Source organism: Propithecus coquereli, unplaced genomic scaffold, assembly GCF_000956105.1.
Source record: "Propithecus coquereli isolate 6110/MARCELLA unplaced genomic scaffold, Pcoq_1.0 Scaffold731, whole genome shotgun sequence".
Classification (NCBI taxonomy): Eukaryota; Metazoa; Chordata; class Mammalia; order Primates; family Indriidae; genus Propithecus; species Propithecus coquereli.
The window spans coordinates 397,448-417,019 of record NW_012153408.1 but is presented as its reverse complement, the minus strand read 5'-3'; the positions used below and the strand labels follow the sequence as shown (position 1 = coordinate 417,019).

Genomic DNA, 19,572 nt, shown 5'->3' with positions numbered 1-19,572 from the left:
TAGCCTGTAATAATAATTCAGATAAGGGATTAAATATACTATAATGCTTAAAGTTATGTTATTGTTTTACAAAGGTAGTTTTTGTGTCTATTTTTCTAACACCTACTGATCCTTACTAAAACATCAGAATGTCTAACCTCCTTTAACACAGTTGATCGGTTTGTTTCAATCATCCCAAGAGCTGATGTAGATTACTTTACTGCTACCCAGGCTGTGATTATCACTTCTGAGGACTGGGTTGTCTGCAATGGACTCAGGGCCAGTGTCTCTACTAAATAGGCTAACACAGAACAAAGACAAGGTGGTGGCTATATTTCACTTTAATCACAAATCATCTAGACTGGAGGTTCTAGCTCAAACCTGAGATAGTTATCATTCCTTTATTTCATTTTTTCTATAGTGATTTGGTCTCAAAGTTTGCCCAAAAAGAAATTACCAGAAGATTGTGAAAAATTCCTTGTAGACATTGCCTCAAAGAAAGTTACTTGGATTATATCTCCTATCCATCCGTTTTGCTGCTAGTAGGTATAAGATTGTTTTGGTTACTGATTCTTATACATATATTAACAATGAAATTCATCACCTGTAGTCCATTCTATAGGGCATCAAAAAGTTTATGTTCTTGGCTTTGCTACCAAAATATTTGTATCATAACTGAAATTCTACAAGTGCTCTTATTATAACTTAGCATTGTTATACATTTAAATAATAGGAGATTGGTTATTTATGTATTTGTTCAGGTATATTTTAAAAGTAAAATATGGAAATGAAAAAAGTCTTCTATATAGTAAATGTTCACAGTTTGACTTTCCATAAGGCTTATGAAATAATATACAAATAGCTACCATTCTGCTGAAATATCACAGTAAATACATTAATAATGGCACAGAAGTGAAATGTCCCCAAATGGGAAACCATCTTCATGACATCCTACATCTCTTTTCTAACTAAAACTTTTTTAATTGAAAAAGAATTCCATTTCTAAAAGAATATAAAAATAGAAAATGAAACTTTTACGTACATAATTTTGAAGGAAAAGCTATAAATATTAGATGAACTATTATATATATCTTTAAGAATGTGCTTTGTCTCACTGCGCCAAACATTCCATGAAAACTAAATTAAGTGAATATATTATATATGAACTGTTGAAAAGTATAACTAAATGTTAAAATTTTAGTTAAGCTAGACCACTTAAACATATAAGTACTAATATATTTTTGTAAAATTAAGCTCAGCTAAAACTTATCTGTAAGACTAATTTACAAATCTATCATTTTGAAAAAAAAGAATATTCAATCAAGCAAGGCACATTTCTTTTAGGCAAATCTGTCTTTAATACCATTCATTTGGGCACAGTGTAGATTTCACTTATTTATGTGTAAATGGGCTAATCTATGCATGAGAGCCTTTGGTACAAAACACACCTTCACAAATAAAGTTGCATATAACTGAGAACACAGGATATAACATGAATATATTTCATGATTAAACACAGTCCAGTAATTAATTAAAAAAAAAAACAGTAAGAGTTGGCTGTTGGAAACAAATATTTAGGCTTTCTTCATCTGCAGCACTGATTACAGTTTTTGGACGATTAGATTTCATCAAAATGTCAGAAGGTTGAATGATACCTTAATATTTTTAATGTTCTTCTTTATCTCTTGATCAGTATCTTTTATACTACACACAGTATGAAGAGAATCCTCCAACTTCAGAGCTATTTCCTTTATATAAAGCATTTGTTTGAAATATATTATTTAATGTCGACTGAAACAAAAATAGGTGCTGGCAGACAAATCACTGCCCATCAGTGGTATAATTCAGATAAGATATTTCTCATTACTGAGAAATGCTGACAGTAAAGCATTCTTGATCCAGGCAATTTAAAACTGAGCATCCTACTGGTCAGTGCATCTCTACAGTTCTTTATGCGGGCTCTTCAGGGATCTGTCAGACAGAGTAAACACAATAATTTACTGTATATTTAGCTTTTAGAAAACTATAGACTTTATGTCAATGGAAAATGTCCTATTCATTATATTTTTAAAAATTTTGGCTTTTTTCACTGTTGCCCTGAAAAGTTCAATCAATTTAATTGTCTAAATGTATTAACTACATATTGAATGCTTTTAATTTACAACTTAGAAAAAGTTTCAGAGTATACTGAAATTATAAACTTTTCCCCATTAATAAAGACCCCCAAATTTAGTAACGTAATGCTTGCTTTTTGAATAGAAAAAATTGTCTTCATTCTTAGAACCATCTGCAAGGTTCTGAGTGCCCTCTGATTTTTCTAAAAATGTATGTATTAATTTTCTCAATGTATTCCTAAGGGTTTCTGGCTGTAAATCCTACTGTGGTAATCTATGATGAGAGCTTTTTTGAAGTAAATAGAAATCCAGTGCTCAGATAAGTTTCATGGAGAGGAAAAAAAAGAGAGAAAATCTCAAAATGACTACTATGAATATAATGTTCTAGGTGCTACAGGATGTCATGCTGTTGTTTATCTTTTCATTACAAATAACTTTCAAATCTGTTGATTCTTTAAAATATGAACTCTGCATAATTATGTACCACTTTAAGATATCACAAATTAAGACAACAAAAACTACTTGACTAGGGTCTGTGGAGAACTAAGAGATAAAGGTTAAAGGTTTGGTGTTCCCTTCTTCCCAACCACAAAAAACATTATTGAGAAATGCTAACAGTAAAGTATTTCTTATAAACAGCATAAGGCAATATAACAATTGTATTCACTGCCATATCCAGAATCTAGAATGGTGGTTTGGTACATAGTTGACACTTTATATGATGAATGGATGAATAAATTCCTACCACTCTCATAGTGCCTGACATATAAAAAGTACTCAGTAATATATGATGAATGAATAAATGCATATATAAAAATTATATTTATATGAAATTTACTAACCATATAATATAAATACTTACAAAGACAAAAAAAAAGCTATAAACCCAGCTCCAGGTTTCGATATGTGAATATTATCCATCATAATGCATAGAGAAGACTGTTTCCCATATATACCCCTGGTTTTAGTGGGTACCCAAAACCAATGGGAAATGCCCAAAGATGGTGATCTGGAATTCGAGTGTGCTTTTGATGAAAGAATCACTCACTCGTTAAATTAAATACTGTATGCCTACTGTGTTTTCGGTAGTTATCTATCTATTAAAAAGTTTTCCTCATTGGCCTGGATTATACTTGGTCACCTTGATCAAAGATATAGCTTAACACTGATTTTTATGCAAAAAGCAAGAGTATATTTGTAGTATGCTGAACTTTCATTATGAGAGCTTTAAAGATTATAATGACCTGACAGTTATTAATAATTACTAATTACAAAAAAATTACAAAGAACATGAATGACCTGGCATCCATTTTATTACCTAAGTGTCTAGGCTCTGCTCAATGCTACTGTAGTCTTGCTTATCTTGAGATGGTTGTATTAAGCTATGCTTGCCTTGTGGCTGTTCTTTTTATATAAAGGGTTGGGCCTTTTCTTTTTAACCTCATGTATCAATATCTGCCTCGTAAGTTTCTTGAGATATTAAGTAAGAATGGTATAGCATGGCATCCTCATAAATTATAGGTGTGAAGGATACCACTAAAAATAAACGTGGTATCAGGATAGTAATCATGATGTTTATATTAGTGGCTGAGAAATGAGTTGAAAGCCTCAGAAGAATGGACATTGAGTTAAGTATAAAAATCAACTCTATAAAAAGAAAGGAGGTATAATAGAAAATGGCGACCTATAACTAAAGATAATTGACCAAATATTAATAAATGTTCTAACATATAAAGAAGAGAAAAAAAGAACAAACTTTAATAATTATTAAATTTGTAAAGAAATAATTAATACCTCCTCCAAGGCCTAAATGAAAGAAGTACAGAAACCTAGCTTATTTAACTGTTAGTCTGACTAACTTGTATTTGATGAGGAAAGAATTGAAATCATTCTATAACATGTAGTTTTATGGGAACTTTGTTTTCATGTGTCTACACTTTGACATTTATTATACTAATTAGAGTTGGCTGCATACCATTAAGTTCTACAAATTCTACCAACTAACGGGTAATGAATAAGCCCGAGGACTAGAAAGATTTCTTGCTCAATTTGTACAATTCTCTGATTGAGGTCTTGGAAATCACATACTTTTGGCAAGCCAAAAATTTAAACTCACTCATTATCTAAAGTTGGAAATATGCTAAGATGTAAGCTTTGTCAAAAATCTGTTAAGTTATGGGAAAATGAGCTGTGAGGTATAATCAATACTTCTTTGAGCAGCATTTAGGTTTACTAATAATAAATATCCTCAATTTACATAGTTATACACTAAAATAAACTGCTCTTTTGGAATCAGTTAAAATGTTTCCAGGTAAAAGACCTACAAGATCTAAGTATAAAGCAATTCAAATATAGTTCTTACTCAAAAAATTATTTCTTTCTGTGATTTTTGGTTACCCAGTAAATTTTGCCCTTCAGAAATCTGATATATTGTCACTCTTGTTTAACATGCTTTTCATCATAATTTCTTATGGAAGTAGTATATTTGTGATTATCTGATATTTTATTGTTCTGTAGTCAGACATGAGGTAAATACAAAATGTAATGGTACATGAGGCTGCCTCTTAAATGTCTAATACCTTTACTAGCCCAAGTTATAATGGAAAATCTGGTAAAATCCATATTAAGTAAAATAATAGAAATAATCAATGTCATAATCCCTGATCCCAAACCAGAAAAAAATGAAAAAATGAAAAATATTCATTTGAATTCTCTATTTTTTGTAATTTCTTTTAAAAGTCCTAATAATGTGTTCTCGAAAGGGAGAAACAATCTCTGTCCTACATGGGCTTAACTGTATGAAGTGATGGAAGGAGAAAAGACTTTCTAATTTCTCCTGGTCTATATATGTAAGCTCAAGCAGAGATGTTAGTCTTTAATTTGTTGACACATTTGGTAAGGAAATTGTGTTACTTGGATATGCAGAGGCCACAGCTAGATCTGGTTTGCCTTGGAAATCTAGGGAAAGGAGAAAATTCAGCAAGGGTGTGGAGAAAGTTCCTCTGTATCCATATCAGGAGAATCCTCATTTCCTACTGCAGAGGAAAGTACATCAGTTATAATATTACCTAAAATCATGGAAATAACTGCAGTACTCACATCAATGCTTTAATTAGTTTCGGTCATTCCATACTATTTGTGTCAGTTTTTCAAAGCTGCTGGGAATCTCCCAATACCAACATATGCTACTGGATTACTTCTCACCTTTCATTTTATTATTTATAATAGAAGTGGTCTAAGTTTTGCCATTTTATAAAAGTCACTCTAAGAATCTGCTTTTATTTTTCATGGATTAAATGTCCCCATCTCCTTTCATGTATGAACAACCACTTAAAAAAATAGCTGATTTTTGCTGGGTGTGGAGGTTTACACTTGTAATCCCAGTGACTTGAAAGGCTGAGGCAGGAGGATTGCTTGTGGCCCAGGAGTTTGAGACCAGTCTGGGCAACACAGTGAGACTCCATCTCTAAAAAATTAAAAAACAAAAATTAGCTGGGCATGGTGGGACATCCCTGCAGTCCCAGCTACTTGGGAAGCTGAAGCAGGATGATTGCTCGAGCCCAGGAGTTCGTGGCTACCGTAAGCTATTAATATGATTGTGCCATTGCACTCCAGCCTGGGTGATAGACTCCGTCACTAAAATACTAAAACTGGCTGGGTGAGGTGGCTAATGCCTGTAATCCTAGCATTCTGGGAGGCCAAGGCAGGAGAATCACTTGAGCTCAGGAATTCGAGATCAGCCTGAGCAAGAGTGAGATCTCGTCTCTTCTAAAAATAAAAAAATTAGCTAGGCATTGTGGCATGTGACTATCAACCCAGCTACTTGGGAGGCTGAGGCAGAAGGATCGCTTGAGCCCAGAAGTTTGAGGTTGCTGTGAGCTAGGCTGATGCCACAGCACTCTATCCCGGGCAACAGAGTGAGACTCTGTCTCAAAATAAATAAATAAATGAATGAATAAATAATAATAAAAAAACAAAAATAAATAATAATAAATAATAATAAAAAAACTAAAACTAAAAAAGAGAAAAAATAGCTGATTTTAAAAACTGAAACAATAATCACTTCTAGAATTAGGTTATTTTGTAAAAGAAATGATTTTATCCAGTAAGGCAGTATCTACAGTGATATAGTTCTTTATTGTGATTTACTGGTGAAATCTCTAGTGTCTGATTGAATCAGCTTCCATAGTAATGAAGATGCCTTGGATTTTTAGCACTCATCATTAACTGAAACCAGGACTGAACTTACAGGGAAGTTTCTTAGAATTTCTTCTATATAGATAAGTCCCTTGGAGATATCATTTGCTCTGATTTTGCTGTGCCACATGGGTCAATGAGTCAACAGATATATACTGAGTATCATTTATAAAGAGCACTCTGTTAGCCATTATGTAGGAAGCACAGTCTGTGTGAAGCAGTCTAACTTTCAGGTATCCTTGGTGATATCTCATATAATGTTATATTTAAGTTATTTACATTAAGGAATTCCATACCCATAACCGGGTATTACTTCTTGTGGGAAACTTGTTGGGGCATGTTTGACCAAATGGGAAGCCTTCTCCAGTAAACTGATTACAAGGAGTCTTATCTATAAAAGCATGGTGACGAGTATAAGCCACATATGGATTAAAACAAAGTACAGATGCCTGACCTGAAAATTTTGTTTATATGTTAAAAACAACTCAAATTGAAATGCAATTTCCTTCCTCTCATCTCTCTGTCCAATAAATACTTATTGAGCACCAACTGTATTCCAGATACTATTCTAGGTCTTGGGGGATATAGCACAGTAAACAGACAAAAATCCTTGTACTCATGGAATTGAGAAGAGAAAACAGACAATAAACAAAGTCTATAAAATATCTAATGTGTTAGAGGAAAAATTAAGCAGAGAAAGGAAGAGAGTGTTGTGGGGGTTGCAATTTTTTTTTTTTTTTTACACATGACAGATTAGCTAATTTATTCTTCACAAGAGTATTGTGGCATCTTTCTTCAGAACTATGTGCAGTCAGATTACAGTTGAGATGGCAAGGTCATAATAAAACAGATACTATTAGGATTTTATAAAAGTATTTTTACATGAGGAATTATGGGCAAGCATTCAGAGAATGTGCGTAGAATACTTTTGTGGAATATGAGATAACAATTTTGGTGTCTTGCCATCCTACAAAATAGAATTTCCTTTTTTTTTTTTATTTCAGCATATTATGGGGGTACAGATGTTTAGGTTACGTATGTTGCCCTTGCCCCCCCCTTCCCCCCCTAAGTCCGAGTTTCAAATATGTCCATCCTTCGGGTGGTGCGCATTGCACTCTTTGTGCTGCAATTTTGCATAGTGTGGCTAGCAAAGGCATCAATGAGAAGGTAACACCTGAAGTACGTGATGGAGTGAGTCACGCAAATATCAGAAGCCAGAACATTCCAGGCAGAGGGAACCACAAGTATAAAGACCCTGAGGTGGAGCATGCCTTGTGTATTTGAAGAGAAGCAAGGAAGCCAGTGCGGCTGCAGCACAGGGTCTGATGGGCAAGGAGTCAGAAACAGGTCAGAAGCGTAAGGGGGGAAAATTAGGTAGGGCCTTGCAGGCCATTGTAAGGCCTTTAGTTTGTATTCTATGTGAAATGGGAAGTCAAATGGTGTTTCTGACACATGGGAGTAACACGACCTGACAAGTGTTTTAAAAGGAGCCCTCTAGCTGTTATGTTGACTAGACTCAAGTAGGGGACAGGATGGAAGCTGGGGGACCAATCAGGAGGTTACTGTAAAAATCCAGGTGAGAGAGAATGATGGCTTAGATCGGGTGGTAGCAGTAGGAGTGGTAAGTAGTGGTAAGGCTCTCAAAACATTTTAAAAGTAGATACAGGATTTGCCAATAGAGTGGATAAAGGGTATGAGAGAAAAAGAAGAATCCAAGGATAATTCCAAGGATTTTAGCTTGAGCAACCGGAAAATTGAAGTTGCCAGTAGTGGAGAGGGGGAAGAGGGCAGGAAACAGAGGCTTAATGAGTGGGGGATGAGGAAGCAGGGAAGCTTAGTTTTAAACATAATTAAGTTTGAAATGTCCATTAGATAACCAAGCAGAAAAGTCAAGTATACAGGTAGAAATTCAATCAAGAGTTCGGGGGAAAGATCTAGGTGAGAGATACAAAGTTACATGTAGACAATCTAAAGCTGCGGTCCCCAATCCCTGGTCCATGGTACTGGTCCTCAGCCTATTAGGAACCCGGCCAGCTGCACCACCGCCTGAGCTCCGCCTTCCTCCCTACTCTTCACACCCCACTTCTCTCCGCCCTCTCCCCGTCGGTGGAAAAACTATCTTCCAGGAAACTTAGGAACTGGTCTGCACAGCAGGATGTGAGCAGCGGGTGAGTGGTGGGAGAGCCAGCAAAGCTGTATTTACAGCTGCACCCCATCGCTCACATCACCACCTGAGTCCCGCCTCTCCTTCTTCCGGTCAGTGGAAAGATTGTCTCCTTGGTGCCAAAAAGGCTGAGGACGGCTAGTCTAAAGCTATGCGACTAGGACTGAATGCAGAAAAAAGAGGTCTAAGGACTGAGCCGTGGCTCCTGGGGCTCTCCAACATTACATGCCAGGGAAGATGAGAAAGAACCAGCAAAGGAGATTGAGAAGAGGCCAGAGAGGTAGAAAGAAAATCCAGGATGTGGTATCCTATCCTGGAAGTCAAATGAAGAAAAGTCTTCCTAGGAAGGGGGAAATATTCCACCATGTCAAATGCTTCTGATAGGTCACATGAAATGAGTACTGAGAAATGATCACTGGGTTTAGTTATATAAGGTCACCAGTGACCTTGACAAGTACACTTTTGGTGGAGTGGTAGGGGTGAAAGCCTGTTTGGTGCAGACTCAGGAGAGAATGGGAAGGGATTTGAAGGTGAATAAAGAGAGATATAGTCCCTACTCTATGGAAGAAATAGAAATTGATCATATAACATAAATCAATGTAAAATTACATCTATGCCAATATCACATACTATATATAATGCATTCTAAGATTTACCTGTTTAGATTTGAGCATCTATGAAATTGGGATGTACCTTAAAATTACTGGTACTTTACCCTTATAATTGGCAGTTTTTCTTTTCTTTTTAAAAATGGTATACAAAATAATGGTGGTTCTTACAATCACCACTTTAAATTTGATGAACTACTATACTGTAATGGGGGAATAATAAAACCAGAGTCATGAAAGAGGTCTTAGAGCAGGATTCCCCAACCTATGGTGAGCTGTGTAATTACTTCATTATATACTACAACGTAATAATAATAGAAATAAAGTACACAATAAATGTAATGTGCTTGAATTATCCTGAAACCATACCCCATCCTTGGTCCATGGAAAAATTATCTTCCATGAAAATGGTCCCTAGTGCCAAAAAGGTTGGGGACTGCTGTCTTAGAGGAAGTACTGAAGTAAAAATAGCAATTAAGATAAGGAGGGAAAGAGGGGGCTGCTGGAACATTTGCGACGATTCCCTTAGCTTAATACAGAGCTTATTCTGTAACTGGAAGAAGACTGAGGTGACTAGAACACAGCAAAATGAGGGGAGAAGCATAGGTAAGGAAGAGATAAGGCTGGGCATGAGATCACATGGAGCCAGACCATGTGGGGCCATGAAAGCTACGCCAAGCCTTTGGGTTTCTATCTTAAGAATAAGGAGAAGACCCTGAAAGAATTTTAAGCAGGGGTGGGTAATATAATCACATTTTAGTCTCAAAAAAGTCATTCTGGCCACCATGTGGAGAATGGGTCAGAGAGTGGCCACAGGAAATGTGAGGAGGCCAGTTAAAAGACCTCCACACTCAACCAGGATAGAGATGATAGTGTGAATTAGTGTGGTGGTGGCAGTGATACAGCAAAGTGGACTGTTTTTAGAAATATTGGAAGGCTAAATGACAAAATTTGGTGATAGGCTGAATGTATTTACTACTTCTGTGGATCTATGATTTTGTTAATAAATACATTGAGAACACTGGGCAATAAATCTACCTTTTAAGGACAGCTGGAAAAAATAGAAGTTATTTATAAATAGTTATCCTGCACATATGAATGAAAACCAATATTTTGGAAATTCACTAATTTTCAGAAAAAGAATCAGACCATTTAGATCTATAAGCAGAAAGTAAATATACTGCAGGATAGAAAGTAATCAGGGAACAAGTGAGGGGTGTGTGTGTGTGTGTGTGTGTGTGTGTGTGTGTGTGTGTAATAAATTGCCCTACTTTATCTCTTCCAAATTAAATCACGTTTTAATTTAAGGAACATGTTTAAATGTATAAAAATAAAAATCCTAGGATTCAGAGGGAATTTCTATAAAGAAATAAATAAACTTAATGGAAAAACAAATGAAATAACACTGTTGACTGATACATAATGCCCGGGTGCAATGCTAACTTCCATTCTAAAAAATTGGTGGGGATCTCAACAGAGATTCTCAAAAGTCTTTGTGCTATGGTATCAAGGATGGGTGTGTGGTTGGAGGATCAGTGGGGGAGAAAAGAGTTCTCCTTACTCCCTACTATCATATGGGAGGGTCTGATCCCTGTATCTGCAAAGTCAGAGTCCTGCACAGACTTATTTATAACATTCTTCAGAGCTGATGAAATATCATTTTTTGTTCATTTGAGTGCTATATTGCCAACCACCAGAATCCCAGGCTTTATTTTTCAGGGCAGAGTTCATATTCTGCACTACTTAGGTTACAACAATAATAACATGGCTCCCAAGAAAATGATGGTGCCTCTTTTTCAGATCTCTTCTTTAATGCATTTGATGGCTAACGGTGCAAATTTTAAAAAGTAAGGAAAGACATGTTCAGTACAAAAAAATAAAAAAGAAAAAAAACGTGAAAATGTTTCTTTGTAAAATGCATTTTTGTTTAAAACTTGGAAGAGAAAATTAGCTCATAGCATCATTAAAAATCAAGACAAATATCTGAAAACTTTCTAATCAGTCTGAATCATTTAAATTATATTTGCAAGCTAAATATGAGTATATAAAGAATACTATTATCATATGCCATACAGCAATGGCCATTTTCTGGCAGGAGGTTTGGAGCTGAGTCACCATAGTATGATTTGGGATCTGTCTGGCTTCCCCTCCCTTCTTCCTGCCTTCTGTGATTTACTTTCTTTCAAAGGCTATCAACTAATTCCTGAAGGTGTACAAAAAACAAGTACAATTAACATATATAAAATTTGACTTCTTTCCAAGGCTATCAACTGCTTCCTGAAGGTGTACAAAAAACAAGTACAATTAATATATATAAAATTGCCACCCAAAATATAGGAAATCAGTAGTACAAAACCCACAGTTTTTAGTTTTATCCTCCTTAGTTTAGAAGGCCTAATAAAAAACAGAAAGAAAAAAATCCCACCCTAAAATGCAATCCCTAAATATTTTCTTCCATGTTCTTATGCTTCTCACCTCTATTTCACAGTGTTTCCATAAGTCTTCAGATTGGGGGGGCATGTGTGCTTCTTTGTATTTCTTAGTGGGAAGGGTTATCACTTCTATTCACAGCTGAGAGTTGGGAAGGACTTGGAACCACTGTAGAAAATATTGAAATTTTAAATGTATAGAAGTCAATAAATTACAGTTATGGTTCTCAAAAGACCAGACTGTTGGTATATATTATATATATATATATATACATATATATATATATATATACAGTATTTATATACAATCAGTAAAGCAATTACTTGAGTATGTAATATGCCAAAGAGGTAAATAATAAGTTTTATATAAACAAACCATAACTTTAAATGTTTTTATACTGTGCATTTAAAATTTCAATACTGGAATTTTATTTCAAAGTTTAGAAATAACTGATATAATACTTCCTTTTATGTGTAGGTGTTTGTGGTTATGTCACCATTGTTGGCAGATATTTAAATACGGCATCATATCAGTTTAAAATACCATAAAAGAAATAAAATAATAATAATGTTAATTTCCATGCTTTTCTCTAGATTCACCGGTTGTACAACATATACATTTTTCCTCAAGGTGTTAATGGATGTACACTGATCCAGTCACAATTCCTCACATGAATCTCTTGCTACACAGACATATGTATACTTTTTCAACACCTAAGACATGCAACTGAGCTTAACAATGAAACCTGTATTTTGGCAAAGCTAACTGGCATGTGCAAACATAGATTTGTTAGCATTTTGCTCTAAGCCCCAAATCACTATCCATTTTCACTTTATAAATGATTTAGGACCTTAGAGAAGGGGCTACAGCTATTATGTGGGGCAAAATTATATTCTAATGTTTTTAGGGCACAGATATTCTTAAAGATCCATGGAGTGGTTAAGTAAGGCAATAATGTTACAAATTTCAATGAACTGGCACTCTCCTACTGTTTTCAATCCTTCTGTTCTAAGTAATTTCTTCCTTCTTAATGAGAGTCAAAATGTTTACACTATTTTTTGGAATGGTTCTTTAGTATAAGGAGATGGAAAAACAATCATTTGCATAATACTATCATCTATTGTTGATTAAAATACATGAAAACAGGAAATTAAACTTAAAACTGAAAAATATCCGTTGTCCTAGCAGGTATCAGTACTATGACTGATTATACTTTCTAAGATTAAATCCAGATAAATTAATCATCTAAGAAAACAATCTTTTATTACTAGAAAAGTCAATCTCTTCATCCGATTTAAATAACTTATATTTGATCCTTCTGGTTAAAAATATCTGATTTTCAGTATACTGAATGAAATAGGCTTCTGGAGATATGTTCTTTACATGAACTCATTAATTAGTAGCATAGGCTGAAGTTAAACCTAAAAGCATAAGAGATTTATTTTATCTTTCAAGTCACACAATAAAAGCAGCATGGGTTTTGGAGCCAGAATGACTCGACTTTAAATAATTGCTGGGTCTCTTGCTAGCTGTGAAGTCTTAGGGAAATAGCTTAATTTTAGGCATCTATTTTTTGCCCTCCTAAAATGAGGTTAATAGCACTTACCTTGCAGAGTTGACAAGTGTCCAGGACATGGCTGACCCTTTATAAATGGTAATTATTATTGTTAATATAGAAAGGAAATAGGAAGACATTGATTATTTATGTATTTCATTTTCACAAAGCTTTGTATTAATTATACAATGCTTAGGAATAATGATCACAAGTTAATCTCTTAGCAAAATCTCTGATGCATGTCATGCAATTATTTTTTCTAAGTGTTCTACCTGTGATAACATTTAATATTCACAACAAATCTACAAAGTATTGTTTATTATCCTCATTTTACAAATAAGAAAATAGAGGCACAGAGTAGTTTAGTTAAGTAATTTGCTCTAGGTCATATAGCAGAGTCAGGATTCAAACCCTGGCAATGTGATTGCAGAGTTTATGCTTTTAACCACTTTTAAAAGCCTGCAAATAACATCGATGTAAGATAATAGCCATTCACTCAAAAACTATAAAAGGTATTATATTCTGTTCTAGGCACTAGTATCCAAAACTTTATCAAGACACAACCTATAATCTTTAAGGACCTTACAATATGGCGACTAGAAGCAATTATAGTACCTCAAAGTTATGACTCAAAAGACACGACATTTCTCTGGGTTAAGGAAAAAAGGTCCCCTTCGAATTACTGCTATTTAATAACCATAAGAATCATGGCACAACCTTAACTTATAGAATCAGGGTTTCTACATCTGAATAAATGTGAATAAAATTGTCACTGTACTTTGTTTACCTTTACGTTAAGATCTTTTAAGCACAGATACAAGAATTATTTTTATGTCACTGCTATAGTGTGTCTAACATATTACCAAAATGAGACATAAAAAGAATTTCTAGTCATTAAGAATACCAAAAATTTGATCAAAAGGTAGATCAATGTTAAAGGTAACTCAAATGACAAGCAAAGGAAACTAGATAAAGGAGTCCTATTTAGATACACAGATAAAAACAAACAACCCTATGAGCAGTTCTGTATAGATTTATTGCCTCTATTTTTTGTCTTTCCTTCCTCATCCTCCTCTTATTACCTCAATCATTATCTTTCACTCTATTAAATGCATGAATAATAAAGTAATAGGCTTCTGACTACCTGAAAATACTTTATGAGCTTTAAAAATAGCGTTACTCTCATTTACTCTAGAAGGACAGAATAGTCACATGCTATCAAAACTGAAAATTGTGGATAATGTATTATTCATATAATGTATATGAAACAAAATGATTACGTTTAAATAAAATGTTACCCTTATTTCAAATTTAACCATTTTTGTTTCAAAGAACTGTACTGCTGACTACTACTAAATAATTATGTAAATTAAAATTGGACCAATAATTTAACAGCACTTGGCTGTTTATCCTTTTAAGGTGAAACAGGTTGTTCAGAAGCCAAGTGGGTTAGAAAAGGAATGGAATAAACTTCAATTCAGCTTGAGTGAAGGTTATTCTGAAGAGGAATGACTTATTTTTCATTCTTTTGCAATAAACAATGGAAACCAAAGGATAGTTAGCAACATGGAAATCAAATGAGAAAGGTGTAAATGATCTTTAAAAAGGCACCTGGCATGTAATTAATATAAAACTATTGGTTTTGCAAATATCATTGACATAGATATAAATGAAATTTCCCTGGTTCCCTATACAAAAAGATACTGCTCCCAGTAGACCACAGTGCTCACCTGATTCTGTCTCTCTTCTGGCAACCCTTGGCATATGGCTGAAACTTGCAGGTGTTCCAAGATTTGGTTACTTCCTTCCTTTTCACTGATTGCAATTCCCTCAGTTAAAAATGTGCATCTATTATATATTTGAAGTTTATTTAGCTTTTCATGTGCTGTGATGGTGACAGTGCTACTGTGGGATCTGATTTTTTTTTTTAAGAGGAAGTCTGAAGGTCCTTTGTAGTAAGATTCTGGGTACACTGAATCTCTTGTTTGCTTATGTACAGAACACTTTTACATTTTCTTTTAAATATCATTTGTTGGCTTAAAACTTCTTGGAGAAAGAAAACTGTAGAGAAGCAGCTTTTAAAATTATTGCCTAATAACTTGTATTTAATTCAGATCATGCCTTATTGTGGTATATATCCAACATTCCACACACCGTATTTTCCATTATGAGATGACATCAATGATTTTTGTAGTTTAAAAAAATGTGTTTCATGACTTTATTTGTGCGGTTTATTCAAAGAGTGGTTTTCCTTATGAAATCATGTAAGTAGGAACCATCTGGAAAGGTTACTGTGGAAACGGCAGGGCCTGGCGGGTGGGGCTAGAGAGCAAGAGATGCCATGACAACCTTTTTCGGGTTTCCCAGGAAACATGGTTGCTATGGGAACTGCATCAGTCAGGTCCGAATTAGTAACTTCCGCTGGAAGGGGTGTCTGCCACTTTAATCTTCTTGGGATACTGCAGAAGCTTATCTTTCAGATGCATTAGGAGTTGTTTTTTTTGTTTTTGTTTTTCTCCTCAGCAGCACTGAAAACATCTGTTTCTAGACTTTGATAGATGTTGACTGGCACATATCACACAGAACTTCACAGGAATCTATTCATTTAATACTTTCAAAATGCTTAGCAAGCCCCAAAGAGTTAAAGTAATTAGTCAGAAGATGACATCTTGGGCATTTCCCTTTATTCAAAATTGTAGAGACCCTTAAAATTCCAGGAGAGGGGATTCAAATAGAAAGTTCAGTCAAAACCAAATAAACTTATGGTGGGTTTACAAATCATGGTTCCAGTTAGACTTTTCTTCCACATATCCACAGGGTAGGCAATTGAACTAAATATTCAGTAAATAATGCTGAAGGGTCCATCAAACTGAAGCATCACTTAAGAATCTGTGTGCTTTACTTAGTCAAGAAACAACAGCCTTTTTAAAGTTTGCGGTTAAAACATTAACGCTAACTGTTCTTTAGTTTCATTTCCTCCCAGGATGTATTTTTTTTTTAATAGGGTGTGTACCAGAAATCAAGTTAAATGTAAGTTTGTTGTTCATAATGTAAAGAGAGAGGGAGGGGGAAAAGGAGAGCTGAAAGAATGCAGCCCACTTGCAAAACAGGCACCTGTTTCAGTATGAAGCAGTAGGGACAGGGAGAATGAAGTGTGCTTCCCACTTCCTTATGTCCTTTCCTTGATGAATGGTCTGAAAATGTATAAAACGAAGGCATACACAGACCAAGGGGGCACGTTCCACACAATACTGAGAGCACGGTATGTCACTTGTATCATATATTAAACATCGGTGAATATCTTTTTGATGTTGACACAGGAGTTGGGATTATTGTTCGTGGTGCAGGTGGCAGTGGAATTGCCCGTTTTAAAAGGGGTCTGGGGGAAAGTGCTATGGTTCATACCCCCCTCTTCGATCACCATATACTCCGACTTACTCAGAGTCGAGTTACTCCTTGCTTTTCGGAGCTCCTCAGCCGAAGAAGAGAGGTGCTGGCAACTTCCCACGTGCATGTACTGGGCTTGCTCTTCCCCTTCTGTCTCCCGGTGGTAAAAGTAATTGAAGTTGGAAACAATCACAGGAACTGGCAATGCAATGGTCAAGACACCAGCGATGGCACAGAGAGATCCCACAATCTTGCCTCCTATGGTCACCGGGTGCATATCACCATAACCTACTGTTGTCATGGTTACCACTGCCCACCAGAAGGCATCCGGGATACTGCTAAAACCTGACGTGGGGTCGTCTGCCTCGGCAAAGTAGACCGCGCTGGAGAACAGGATGACCCCAATAAAGAGGAAAAAGATAAGTAACCCCAACTCCCGCATGGAAGCCTTCAGCGTTTGTCCGAGAATCTGCAGCCCCTTGGAGTGGCGGGAGAGCTTGAAGATGCGAAAGACCCGCACCAGGCGGATGACCCTCAGGATGGCCAGGGACATGGCCTGCTGTCCGTTGCCCTGTCGCTCAGCCAGCTCGGTGCCCAGAGTGATGAAATAAGGGATGATGGCCACGATGTCTATCAGGTTCATGATATTTCGCGAGAAGGTGGCTTTGCTGGGGCAAGCGAAGAACCGCACCAGCAGCTCAAAGGAGAACCAGATGATGCACAGGGTCTCCACCACGAAGAAGGGATCCGAGAAGCTGGAGGCCCCCGCGGGGGCCCCCGACGTGCTGTTGCCGGCTGCCTCGAAGGCGTCCTGCGACAGCGAGGCCGGGTAGTCCTTCTCATCGCGGAACTCGGGTAGCGTCTCCAGGCAGAAGATAACAATGGAGATGAGGATGACGAGCACGGACACGATGGCGATGCCCCGGGCCGGCCCGGAGCTCTCGGGGTACTCGAAGAGCAGCCACACCTGGCGCTGGAAGTCGCGGCGGGGCAGGGGCCGCTCCTCTTCCCGCAGGAAGCCCTCGTCCTCGCGGAACTTCTCCATGGCTTCCTCGCCCAGCTGGTAGAAGCGGATCTCCTCGGAGAAGATGTCGATGGGCACGTTGACGGGCCGGCGGATGCGGCCCCCAGACTGATAGTAGTAGAGGATGGCGTCGAAGCTGGGCCGGTTGCGGTCGAAGAAGTACTCGTTGCGGAGCGGGTCGAAGTACCTCATGCGCCGCTTGGGGTCGCCCAGCAGCGTCTCCGGGAACTGGCAGAGGGTCTTGAGCTGCGTCTCGAAGCGCAGCCCGGAGATGTTGATGACCACGCGCTCCCCGCAGCAGTCCTGCTCGCCGGCGGCCGGCAGCGCGGGCGGCAGCGGCTCGTAGCGGTCGCAGCCGCCGCCGCCACAGCCGCCCTGAGGCGGGCCCCCGCCGCCGTCGGCCGCCTCCGGCTCCGGCAGGTGGTCCGCGGGCACCACGGTCATGTCGGGCGGCAGCTCCGGGCCTGCGGCGGGCTCGGCGTAGCCGGGGTTCACCAGGTTGTCGGCGCCGCCGCCGTTCGCTGGGTGCTGGGGAGGGCAGGCGCGGTGAGGGGCGGAGGGCGGCAGCGGCGAGCGCAGGAGGCTGAGGTGCTCGTCCATGTGGCGGGGACTAGGCGGCTGCAGGGCCGCGCCGCTCCTCCTCGCGCTCCCCGCCCCTTCGCCGCCTCCGCCCCCGAGCCGAGCCCGCTGCCTGTTGCTGCCGCGGCCGCGAGGCTCCGTCTGGGTCTGGCGCGCTCCGCCAGGCTCTTCCACAGAGACGCCTCCTCACCCCTCCTCACCCCTCCTCCTCGTTCCCCTCCGCCCCCTCCCCCGCGGGGCGCGCGCCCGCCCCTCCGCGTCCCCTCAGCATTCCCGCCCACCGCGCGGGCGCGCGCCCCTCTCTGCGGGGAGTCGCCGGGCCTGCCACTCACAGCCGCCTTCCTGGCCTCTGTGTCCCCGGAGCCGTCTCATTTTGCACCTCGGCGGCCCCCCGGAACTCCTGCCCTGCTGAGCCGGCCCGGGCCCCCGGGCTTGGCCCGCTTGTGGTCGGCGCCCCTCTCCTCCAGCCATGTGGCGGCGTCCCAGTCGCCGGGCTTCTCGACCCGCGCGGGGCCCCACACCTCGGCCCGCGCGCCGGGCGCGCTCTAGCCGCGGCCCTGTGAGCGCCGGCCTCGGGGCCTCCACACCCCCCTGGGCCCCCCGGGCTAGGCGGGTTCCGCGGGGCGCGGGTAGCAGAAAGCGGAGGCAGGTGAAGAGCGAGGACGAAGAGGGGCTCCGGGCCGGGGCCTGCAATTGCTGCGGAGCGGGGCGTGGCAGGCCAGGTGGGCGCCCAGGACAAGAGAGCGGCGAGCCTGGTGCCAGCGTCCCGGCTCACTTGAAGATCGAGGGCCGCCGAGACCCGAGGTGGTGCTGATGCGGGTCTCTAAATGTTTAAATTGAGCTCTGGCTTGGATGAGAAGCTCAACTAAGTAGTGGGTGCTGATGGGTTTCACATCCGCAGTCTGAAGAAAATGGGTTGTTAGAAGCGTTCAGAGACCTGGCTGTTTTAGCGAATGGTCAAGCTGATTTTCGTAGCTGAGATTTCAGCCACTGGAAAGAGTCAAGGACCAAGTTTCTGGTTGGGATTAAGGCCTGGTGTTTACGGCACACAGAGATCTCCTGTGGGCGGGAAAATAAGAGGAAAAATGGAAAAGGAAGTTCACCACGTCTAATTTGTGTGATTAGAAGGTTCGACTTTATGACTTAAGTCAGCCATGAGGAGGGACGGGAGCAGGACCTGTACCTAGACTCTCTGCTTAGTATTTCAGTGCTGCCCTTGTGGCGGGGATGTGCCCCACTCTGCTTGTTAAACTGGGAGAACATCGATTCAGCAACTCATCCCTCTGTTGCTTGATTTGGGCCCAGAGATAACTTACATTGATCCCCTTTGAACTTAAACTATTTCTCCAAATTGTTGTGATCACTTTGGACACTGTTTCCAGAAATTTTAGCAATCTAATATAACTCAACCCTAGGATTGAAAAAGTCTTTTTTATTGTGTCATTCAAATCATTTACAAAAGAGGAATTACTGTCTAGACAACTCATACCCATCCAAAGTAGCTGCCAATTCAATTTGGAGTAAGTGATTTCTGT

General features: G+C 39.1%; 1 protein-coding gene across 1 annotated transcript; it reads right to left on the bottom strand.

The window, feature by feature from the left end:
• Positions 1-1,866: 1,866 nt before the first annotated feature.
• KCNA3 (potassium channel, voltage gated shaker related subfamily A, member 3) lies at positions 1,867-18,224 on the bottom strand. Its single transcript, XM_012661790.1, has 3 exons — positions 16,486-18,224; positions 11,538-11,660; positions 1,867-1,950 (listed from the first exon to the last, which is right to left on the bottom strand). The coding sequence occupies exons 1-2, from the start codon at positions 18,056-18,058 to the stop codon at positions 11,602-11,604; spliced, it is 1,632 nt and encodes a 543-aa protein (XP_012517244.1). The 5' UTR covers positions 18,059-18,224; the 3' UTR covers positions 1,867-1,950; positions 11,538-11,601.
• Between the last annotated feature and the right edge of the window lie 1,348 nt (positions 18,225-19,572).

What these genes read in the sequence shown, in the direction of transcription:
- KCNA3 (XM_012661790.1), bottom strand. Translation starts at nt 18,058, where the DNA reads ATGGACGAGCACCTCAGCCTCCTGCGCTCGCCGCTGCCGCCCTCCGCC. An exon ending in AAGGAGTAACTCGACTCTGA is followed by an intron (nt 11,661 to 16,485) that starts GTAAGTCGGAGT and finishes TATTTTCTACAG; the next exon opens with TGGTTCCAAGTCCTTCCCAA.